The sequence below is a fragment of the Penicillium concentricum genome (assembly GCF_028827145.1).
Source record: "Penicillium concentricum strain IBT 3081 chromosome Unknown utg000001l_segment0_segment0, whole genome shotgun sequence".
Taxonomy (NCBI): domain Eukaryota; kingdom Fungi; phylum Ascomycota; class Eurotiomycetes; order Eurotiales; family Aspergillaceae; genus Penicillium; species Penicillium concentricum.
Window position 1 is genome coordinate 1,667,172 of NW_026622754.1, and position 10,451 is coordinate 1,677,622.

The 10,451-nt window shown below is 51.2% G+C and overlaps 4 protein-coding genes across 4 annotated transcripts; 1 reads left to right on the forward strand and 3 right to left on the reverse strand.

Annotated features, from left to right (window-relative positions):
* Positions 1-66: 66 nt before the first annotated feature.
* On the reverse strand, positions 67-1,098 carry N7517_000634 (putative mitochondrial methylglutaconyl-CoA hydratase (Auh); the record flags this gene model as incomplete). Its single annotated transcript, XM_056718364.1, has 2 exons — positions 67-637; positions 734-1,098. 2 exons carry the CDS (start codon positions 1,096-1,098, stop codon positions 67-69), a joined length of 936 nt encoding a protein of 311 aa, XP_056582499.1.
* Positions 1,099-1,309: 211 nt separating this feature from the next.
* N7517_000635 (uncharacterized protein) lies at positions 1,310-4,473 on the reverse strand (the record flags this gene model as incomplete). Its single annotated transcript, XM_056718365.1, has 2 exons — positions 1,310-4,321; positions 4,390-4,473. The coding sequence occupies 2 exons, from the start codon at positions 4,471-4,473 to the stop codon at positions 1,310-1,312; spliced, it is 3,096 nt and encodes a 1,031-aa protein (XP_056582500.1).
* A 598-nt stretch (positions 4,474-5,071) lies between these two features.
* Positions 5,072-7,595, forward strand: N7517_000636 (uncharacterized protein; the record flags this gene model as incomplete). Its single annotated transcript, XM_056718366.1, has 2 exons — positions 5,072-5,277; positions 5,330-7,595. The coding sequence occupies 2 exons, from the start codon at positions 5,072-5,074 to the stop codon at positions 7,593-7,595; spliced, it is 2,472 nt and encodes an 823-aa protein (XP_056582501.1).
* An 842-nt stretch (positions 7,596-8,437) lies between these two features.
* N7517_000637 (uncharacterized protein) lies at positions 8,438-10,049 on the reverse strand (the record flags this gene model as incomplete). Its single annotated transcript, XM_056718367.1, has 3 exons — positions 8,438-8,480; positions 8,531-8,915; positions 8,981-10,049. 3 exons carry the CDS (start codon positions 10,047-10,049, stop codon positions 8,438-8,440), a joined length of 1,497 nt encoding a protein of 498 aa, XP_056582502.1.
* Positions 10,050-10,451: the final 402 nt, after the last annotated feature.

A 10,451-nucleotide genomic window follows, 5' to 3' on the forward strand; every position in this document is an offset into this window, starting at 1 on the left:
CCATAGAATTATAGAACATGTCATTTTGATATAGTTCAGCTAGATCGCCTAGATCACCTTTTACACTTACCTTCCACGGAACGCCGGCTTCCGCTTCTCAACAAAGGCGCGCAGCGCCTCATATCGATCATCGGTTTCGACGACTCCCTCATAAGCCGCATTCTCGGCCCGCTCACCTAGAGCATGAGCTTCGACAGCCTGCATCGCCATCTTGATAGCAATAGGGCCACCTTCACAGATATCCAAGGCGAGCTTGATACTCTCACGCAGTACGCGTTCGCGCGCAACACCCTCCTGCGCCTCCTCCTCAGGCAGCACCTCCACAAGCCGATCGCAGAGCCCAATGAAGTAAGCCTCGGGTCCGGTCACCCGGCGGCCGGTGAGGATCATGTCCCGGGCGCGGTTGACACCGATAATCAAAGGCAGTCGGTATGTGCCACCGGCGCCGGGAATGATGGCGAGACGTGTTTCGGGAAGGCCAACGACGCTGGACGAGCCGAAGACGCGCAGGGTCGTGCACAGCGCGAGCTCGAGGCCGCCGCCGAGGGCCATAGAGGAGACGCCGGAGATAGTGGGGATTTGGAGGGAGGCGAGTTTTTTGAAAGTGGAGCGGAGTTTGAGGAGGAAGTCTTCGGTTCTGGATAGTCGCGTTGAGTGGTTAGCTATGTTCGCGTGGATTCAAGCCCCGGGCACTGGGCACTGGGCACCGGGCGTCGGGTATAGGGTTTCTCACTCGGCCATGCTCATATTAGCGCGTTCTTTCAGGTCTGCGCCCGCGCAGAACGCTGCGTCTGCATTACTCGCTATAACCAATGCCCGGGTTGGCCCGTTTCCTCCCTCGGCGGCGATGGCGTCCACATGTTTCGAGAGCGCGTCGAGTAATTGTGTTGAGATCGCGTTGCGGGCTTTGGGTCGGTTTAACTGCAACACGCGCACATGTCCTGAACCTGGGGCGGGGACCTGCTGGGTCTTGATGATGTCTTCTTCTGTGCTGGTGCTGTAGCGAGAGATGAAAACCCGGGTAGGCACGGCGGTCGCCCGGAGATGGGCTAGGGGTGCGGAGAGGCGGACGAGGCGCGATGACATGATGGTTGCCATTTTGTAGGGGATTCAAAGATCGAGTGGGATTACACTCGACCGCGATATTAAGATGTAGAAAGATTAATGCGCGGAAAAGTTCGCGGGTGGAAGTTCTTCTCGGAGCTCGGGTGTGGGGAAAGCTGTGAGGCCGACGATTACCGAAAGCATGAAATATATGGGGTATCATGTACATTGACTAAAGTCCTCTAAAACTACAATATTATATACATCACTGGCAGTATTCTGTAACCTCCGCATCACTCGGCCAGTCCCAGCCTGTCCGGCTGATAAGGTCGTATGCCTCCACGATCAGGTCCGATGGTACCCGCGTGTCAATCCGTTGCTGTCGTTCCAAAAACACCCTGATCGCCACAAGGGTTCGACGCATCATTTTGTCTCCATTTGCATGTTCGTCTGCAGCTTCTTTCAGTTGATCAGCTGACCGACTCATCCAGTGCAGCAGATGTAACAACCCTTCGTCATCTCCTACCGACCCCAGAGCCCGAACAAAGGCATGTAGCGTAGCAGGTGATGGTATTTGCAGCATCGAGGGAACATTGAGTTGTGTGTTGGAAGCGGTTTCTGCCGCAAAGACACTTCGCTCAGCGTGCTCCGAGGTTTTGGAGGCTGGGAGAACCAAATGATCAAACTGATGCTTCAAAACGTGCAGCGCATGCTGCATCAAACCATCAACATCGTCATCGCCTTCGTTTTTGGTCTTGAGACGACGAATACGAGCTTTATGAATCAGCGCAAAGCTTTGTTCAGCAGTTCCAGGGTGTTTGAGGGCAGCATCAATGGCTTTTGTGAACGCCACACATAAGGTGCGGAATCCTTCCTCGCCAAGTTCGACATTACGCTGCCGCATCCAGCTCAATGCTCTGAGGGCCTGGTGCCATGCCAGTATGCGCTGAAGACTTCGGCTTCTTGAGCCATAATACCCGGTTAGGCGCTCACGGGTCAGGGCAGATAAAATGTGGGTCCAGGCCGGGGTGTAAGGAGCACGTCGCAATTTGGTCAATTGAATCGCGTGCCATAAAGCCCGTGGGTGATGCTGGTCTCCTGGATGTTCATGGGAATATGCGACAAGGTCCACTTTGGCACCGGTCGAGCAGTCAGCGGCTATCAAGGCCGGGAAACGATCCGCTGTGAGAATATTTCGATTACCGACATCCAGGCTGGCAATATCTGAATATGTGCAGAGAAACTTGATGAATGATGCAAATACCAAGTCCGGCAATTCATGAAAAGCTTCAAGGTCCAAGGTATGGTATTTGCGAGGCTTCGTCCGCACAATAGAGAGCGCCTCGATTTGAGCATCTGTCAAGCTACTGCATTGAAGATAATGCAGCCCCGAACGCAGAGAAGTAGCCGACTGAAGCAGTAGGCCGAGGAATCTTCCAGAAGGCCGAAGCCCCTGTGCGCGCATCTGATCAAGGAACTCATCCACGGTAGGTGGTTCTGTGGGCACATATATTATGTCACGAGCAGAAGCCGGTTCGGGGTGAACTTCGCGGCCATCGCCTGGCAAAGCATGACTCATTTGATCAAACTCCCGTTCTATGGCGTTTCGTCGGTATATTAACTTTTCGGCCATGGCAGCGTAGATGGCACCCTTCGGGGGCAAGCCATGGTCTTGATAGGAAAGAAAACACGCCCAGGCCTCACGGACAGTCCTCGTAGAGCGAATGCGAGCAACCCACATTTCATGGTGGTTCGACTTGGATCCATGTCTGTCCGGTAAAGCTTGCGGGCGACGCATCATAGCCCTCGTCTGTACCGTTGGGCTGCGGTCTGTGTCCCAACCCGCCAAAATCGAGGATATGTCCTCCCAAAGACGATGGGAATAGCCAGCATCTTTCATTTGCGAAAGTACCTGCATCGCACGACTAAACATCCCTTCATTCCCGCGCTGGGAATCAATTCCCAGTTTCTCTTCCTTCCATGGAGGCCATGATGGAGCTTTTAGTTCGGCAGACTGGCGCTCTTCAAATGTTTTCTTATGGGCCAGTTGGACTGCAACGACTGCTCGATACCCTTGTCTTGTCACGGGCAGGACGGGCTTATGGGTGGCCATGGCCCGAAGAAGCTCAAACTGCGCTTGCTGTTGGATAGATGTTGAGCGGTAAGGAGCAATGTTGGCTGGTATGGAAAGTAACCAAAGACAATCATTAAATTTGACAGTTTTGACGCGATCGTCATGTTGAGTCGCTAAAATTGACCTCTCGGCATCATCTGCCCTTGGGGCTGAGAGGAAGCGAGCGAATGCACGTGAAATAGTAAGGAGTGATTGCGGCCACACGCGCCGAGCATGACGGATTAGACGGACTACCAAAATCATGCAAGTGCCAGAATCGATTTGAGGGCAAAAGTCCTCGAGGGATAGCTCAGGATCATGTTCGGCAACTCCCATAGGAATTTCAGCAATGGGAAAGGTATGTCCGCTCATGAGGTGTAAAGAGTGGATCAAGAGCAAACGGAACGTGTGAGCATCGAGGTTTTGCTGTCTCAAAATATAGAGTGGGATAAAAGGTGGAATGCTTGGAGTGGTAGCGCCAGACTTGGCTCTCTCGGTTTCGAGCAAGAACAGCCGTACCATTGCCTCGTGGGGATTCTGGCTCTTCATGATCCAGGCCCAAGCAGTCACATCGGCGGCATCGTAGCCACGCGAGGATAAGTAAGCCTGACTTGTGTTTCTGAACACTTTCTGGAGAGCGGTATCCAAATCCCTCTCCGAACGCTCAATCGACGTAGACGAAAGCAACGAGTCCACCTCTCGTATGTACTCCCCAAGAATAACCGGCAGTGATGGCTTTTTTGGTCGACCAACTGTCCTCAATTCGTTTTGTGTTTGGGGTGTGGATTTGTAGTGAGCTCGGTCAATCCCGGTGGGTTGACCATCATATCCAAGGGCGTGGCCGGTGTTTCGCAAAGCTTTAGAGAGGTATTCGGCGGGCTTTGGTTTCACTCTGATGCTGGGGGTCTTTTCAAGCCTTTTCTCTCCGGGTGAGCTATTCGGCCGGTCTTGGATCACTGTTGCGCATTGTTCGTCAAGTGAGGAATCTGACCGCTTGTTGTTGAAGTAATCATCGAGGTGTGAGGGCTGAGTGTCGGTTGCAAGTGACTCGGGCACATTGAGGAACGCAGTGGACTGAAAGGAACGGAAACTGCTTGGGCTTAGGCCAGCCAGGGAATTGCGTGAATAATGTACAGGGAACTTGAGGCCATGATGAGATATTGCCTAGGAGATATCAGGGCTATTTAGCATTGTATCCAATGAGGGAAAAGGCCGAATATTAAAAAAAATACCTTGTATAAATGACTATTGAGCAGGTCTGCTCTTAGCCGCGATACTCCCGAAAGGCTTCGGGCATGCTTGAAAACTGATGACATCCATGAACGTAGTCATGGGTGAAAGTGCCTGGACGCCACAGACCCATTCAATAGGCTCAAAGAGGTACTTGTCTCCGAAGATGAGAGGAAGTCAAGTTAAGTCAGAAAAATACAACAATCGCGCGGCAGAAAACGGGTCACGTGATGGATCGTCAGAAGGCGCGCCATTCCGAAAAGCGCAACTCAGTGAACGTTCTCCCCAGACAAGAAAAAAAGAGACCACTTGACCTATTTGTTCGAGGGTTGTCTAGTGCATTGATCATTGTCCTAATTCCTTGGTCTCTATTGACAATTTTATCCACTTCATATTCACCTCTTTTATTGTGGTGACGTGAAGGTTTTATCTTCCCCCTCGCTCTTCGCGATCCCCATCTCCTCTAAGGATTCGCTTTCACGCCCTACCATCGAGGTCACTTGGACTCTTGCTTTCCGGACCAAGTATCAACCTCAACATCAAATCGCTAGCAAATATTTATTTCCACGATCGCATCCTCTCAATCTTTACTCTCTATCTTCTGATTTGTGGACCCCCCATCCATTTGCATTGGAGGGGACCGCGTCAAAGCATCGACCTTGACCTCGGCGCGACTTCGCAACCATGAGCGCCGACGAAGCTGGAGACACAACCCCAGTGTCCGCCACTAATGGCGAACCCCATCATGACCCTGCTACTAATGTAACCTCTGGGAAACGGAAGCGCTCCACTCAGGACGACAAACCGAGCACCGATTCAAGTGCCACCGCCTCGCGCGATCGAGCAAATCTCCATGAAACTCTTCGCAGCCTGATTGAGCTTCTACTGAAGTAAGCTTTGATAAAAGTATATGGTTCTTAGTTTTATGCTAACAAGCCGCAGGCATGACACTGAACTCCAACTCCTCTCTTGTCCCTTCCCAAATACAACCGCTAAACCTCGAACGAAGCGCGCAAAGGTTTCCGGCGATCCAGAAACCTCCAACATCCAAACACGCGTCAATTCGGGCAAATACAACACATTGCAGGAGTTTCTTTCCGACATCGAAAGAGCATCAGCTGCTGTAATTGAACGCAATCAAAATCAATCCAATGGCGCCAAAGAAGACGGGGCACCTTTGAATGAGGTGGTCAACCGGATCGCAGCATTCAAAAAACATATGAACAGCTTGATTGGTCAATCATTCGTCAACCAACCTGAGGTCAAAACAGAGACAATGGAAGATGATACCGACGAATCAACAGAGCTTCACGCGATCAATGTCTGCCAGCGAGAGGATAAGCCCGCCCTAACACTCTTCGGAAATCCATCAAATCCTAAGCAGCTATTTTCAAGTCTTCAAAAATCTGTCAAGGTACCACTGCAGTCCGAGTCCGGACCTGAGAAGTTTGTTGAAGTGCAGGAGGAGCTGCGCGAGGTCGCTCTACCTAATGGCATCACAGCCACCAAAGTCATCCCTTACAACCTTGATGCTGCATCTCAAGCATCGAAGCGAACATTTGGGGAGGTGTTCGCTCCACGCGACACATTAGCAAAGCTGGAACCTCCGCGCAAGCGATCTCACCGCGCTAATTCGACCACATGGATGGATCGCTTCGACGCCACTTTCGATGTTAGGACATTTTTGGGAGAGCGTAGCAACTATTGCCTAGCACCCCTCCCTTCAACCCAATGGCTTCAATATGGTGGAGTCACATCATCACCTGCCTACTGGGACCGTGTAGAAAAGCATGGAGATTCGGATAATGTTCATCGGCATGGCGATCCTGCCCTTTGGACTGGCCCCGATTCCTCTGCTTTCCAAGGTGTCTTCTCGTCATTTGCGCCTTCTTACGACAGCTCTGGTGCGATTGTACAGCTCGATTCGAAGGATATGGTTTGGTGGGGACAACGGGGTGCGGACCGCGTGAACACCTTGGTATCGGTCCCATTGGAAGGAGACGTCAAGCAAAATGACGCTGGAACCGCCCAGCCTGGTAATATTGGTGAACTTGATGAGAGCATTCTGGATGAAATGGTTGAGTCATTCAACGCCCAAGACTTTTCTGGGGACATCACAGAAACCGATTCGAGCAGTGAAGTCGACCCGGAATCAAAAGAGATCAAGCAAATGCTTGAGGAAGTTTCCGATTTGCTCGACACTCTCAGTTCCTACCAGCGACTTCGAAGTCTCAAACTTCCCACTGATCTCCAGCCGCCTGGTCAACAAGTGCCTGAGTCGAATGAAACCGTTGGCCTTGAGTTGGGCGACGTGAACACGCCCTCTGAAGCAGAGACCCTTGTGTATGAAACCCTCAAGTCAAGTCTTGCTACAATCATCAGCAACCTGCCACCTTATGCTGTCGCTAAATTGGACGGTCACCGGCTCGCTGAGTTGAATATCAGCCAAAAGGTTCTGATTGAAATCCCTGACTACAACGGCACCATGGAAAAGGATGACTTCACTTTGTCACAAGAAAGGGCCGCAGCATTGCTCGCAGCAGCCAGTGCCGCAAATCGAACTTCAACTCCCGCTGCCTCACGGCCTAGTAATTACCAAGGCTCTCACAGTGCGTACAATCAACGTGCTTTTGCCTCCAATGCTCGGGTTCAGCCTCAGCCTGGGTTCCAGGTCACACCGCAGCACGCACGCCAACCCTCAGCGCCAACTACATACACTCATGCTTATGGCGCGGGTCGTCCACCGAGCACACCCAGTCAACGCCCAGCCAACACTCCTCAATACGCGCAAATCAACCCGCAGTACAGCCAGGGCAGCCAGGCTCCCCCATTCCAGCGCCCTGCTTCCAATGGATATGCTCAAGTGTCTCCGCAGCCTTACACACCACAGCCCAGGCAGCCAGGCACATTCAGCGCCACGCCACAGGGACGTACGCCCTATGCGACTGCAACCTCAAATCAGCGAGCTCAGTTCCCAGGCCAAAATCCTTCACAAGCCGGCTACTCAAACTCCGCCGCTAGTGCCACATACTCTCGTAGTGCGGCCGAGCAAGCTGCGCTGATGGACAGGAACAAGGCACAACTGGCAGCTCGACAGACAGGCCACAGTCCTTCAACACCTCAACCTCAAGGACTAGATGCCCGTGCATCCCAAGAAGGCAGCATGACACCAGGAAGCAAACCAAATGGCACGCCCCTTTCGACATAGGGCCTGATAATTGCGCGAATCTGAGCATGTGAAGTTGTGTTCAAATGCAAAAATGAGTTTTGTTTCTGAAGAGACACAAACCTCCAACGTTGCATTCCTCTACAATCAGCTTTCTGCTTTATTGTCTTTTGCATTTTTCTTTCTATCTCGTTTCGAATTATGAGCTCTGGATGTGATCCACGTCTCCGAATTTTTTTTTCTACCCAACTGTGTTGTTAATGAACCTCTTGATCCCTGGCTATGTATGATTCTTCTTTATTTGGTGTTGTATTATGGACTAAGCGATTGGCGTGGATGGTTTTTTTTTCAAGACAGGTCGGCCTAGGTGTAAGGCTGCCATTGCGATACAGCTAAGTCTTGCTTAGAGAATTACTTGTTTTTCGCTTCCGGTGCAATTTAATCAATATGCTGTATACCAGTACATCTGCTTTCCAATGTAGACATTCGACCATAAAGATATTGAGAAGAAAAGCTTGCAAAACGTTCCTAAAATCATATCTCATAAATGTTACATTGCTCAATAGGAATCCCTAATATAAAAACACCCATCCTGATATAGTATCTCCCAGTCCGCTGTATCTCCTGCCCAATGCTCATAGTCCATTATATCCCAGGCCCGAGATACTCGTCTATCTGCCCTATCCAATTATTGAAGCAATCACCTGAAAAAAGAACGCCGTCTCTTTCTTGTTGCCCAGTACTGAGTACCCTTCCAACTTCCCTTCAAAAAGACGAACACATAGAGGGCTCATCGCCAATGAAACAAAAGAACAAAGAAAATTCGTAAGTCATAAGGTTGATGCAGGATGCAGGATGCAGGTTGAGTAAACGGAATATCGAAGCTATGGAATGAACATAGCAGCCATGGTCATGAAACCGAAGTATCTATAAAAGTCAGTCTCAACCGCATCCACACAGAATCGAAGCAATCATACATTGTAGCACAGCGCCATCCATCCCTCGAGTCGACCAGCGTATCAATGCCAGCCGAATAATTTGCTGCAATGGCCGCCGCAGCGCCGCCAACAACTGTCACAACGACAAGACGACCAGAGAACTCCGCAATGAGGCTGAACGCCAATAATGGCAGTAGGAGCGCACCGGATGCGATGATAATGGCGATGTAGACGGGTGCTGCGGCGGCAGAAGCAGCTAGTCGTGGAGTGAGGGAGACCAAATCCGCGTCGTGGATTAGGAACCTTGTCTCGACTCCAGCGACGGGTTTGTTCTCTCTCATCCAGCTGCGATAGCCCGTGATGTCCTGTTCCGAGGCGCGCGGGAGGGTCTGTAGGACTTTGCTGTAGGCGCTGAGGGCGTTGTCTGCATGCTGGTCAGCGGGTCTGCTTTGTGAACAGAAGCATGGGGAGTGGAAGGAAGAGGCTTACTGTATTGTTCGGTCTTTTGGATCAAAGCACTCATGAGATCCATGCGACGGTAATGCAAAGATGAGTATGCCTGGGCCTGGGCATCTCGGCGTCGTGAAGACGGTAGGGGCTTTGTGCCTTCCTGCTCGGCTGCGCTGACTCGATGCATTTCATCATATTCGTCTAGCGCGTGGAGATCTTCTTCCATTTGGGAGATCTCGTCTTGGAGGTGGAGTAGAACGCGGTGATTGATGGTCTCGAAGCGTCGGTATAGCGGCGGGAAGCCGCCGCTCTCTTCTGAGGCGGATTTGGTTAGGTACGTAGCTAGAAGACCGTATCCAGATGGCTCTTGCGATGCAGTGGAGTCTCGTCTCTTTGTTGGCGTGGTGCGGTGAAGACTATCTTCTGGACTTCTTGGGGGAGATGGTGGGAGCGGTGGTCTGTGGACAGCACCGTTGTCTCTTGATGAGCCATGGTATATCGGTGGTCGGGACAGTTCTAGTTGGCCCTTTTCTGGAGAGATGCTTGCAGTCGAGATCGGGCTCGGTTTTCTGGTGGGTTGTCTCTTCCGGGTAACTAACTGATTGCCTGTAGAAGGGACGGGGGTTGGCGCGGGCTTTCGTGGTTCACTTGGACTTTTGGATACCACTGGCGGGGATTGGGCAACTTTCTTCGGAGGTGTGTTTCCCCCTGAGACCAAAACTCCATGCGGCACGGTATTTGCTCGTGGCTTGGGAGACTGGATTTTGGTGGTTTGTATAGGGCGCGGAGGCACCGGCTCCTCGTCAGATTCAGATTCAGACTCCGACTCCGATGATGAGGATGACGACGATGAGTCTGAAGACGATTCATCATTCTCTTCCAAGAACTCAAACACATTAGGCACCTTCTTCGCCGGCTCTGCGGGTTTTGGTGGGTTCTCTAGAACGGCAGGCGCATTTAGGGCTGACCCATTGGCCTGTGAAGGTGAACTGTTCTGGGCAGTTTTGGGACTCGCGACAGGACCAGCCTGTGCAATTGTAGTGTTGGAGACCAACGAGTATGTCCTCTTTCTTCCATCCTTTTTTGGCTTTCTAGTTTGGAACGGCATGATCGGAGAAGTTCGGAATCAATACCCGGATTCATACCTCAAATAAAATATCCAAGGGCATGCCCGCAGAAAAGAAAACGTGAAACATGAAATGAACAGTGCAGTGGAATTAGGAGTATAGGGACCATATCCCAGGGGGGATGGAATTCCAGGTCTCAGATCGAGTTGTCAAAAGGTGGAATCCAGGGACAAAAATAATCTCCAAATTTCCCCACGAATTCTCTCAGACATTCCCCATGTTAAAAGGGAATATGAAATCCTCAGTTATAGAAAAAACGTCAGCCCCCAATCCAAAGTTGGAAATAGGTTGTCAGCTGGTGAAAACGAGCCCAACGTGTTATGCCTGTCGAAATGGAGACTTGCAATTCGTCACAGGCAGTTCGGGACAATCTGAAGCAAATT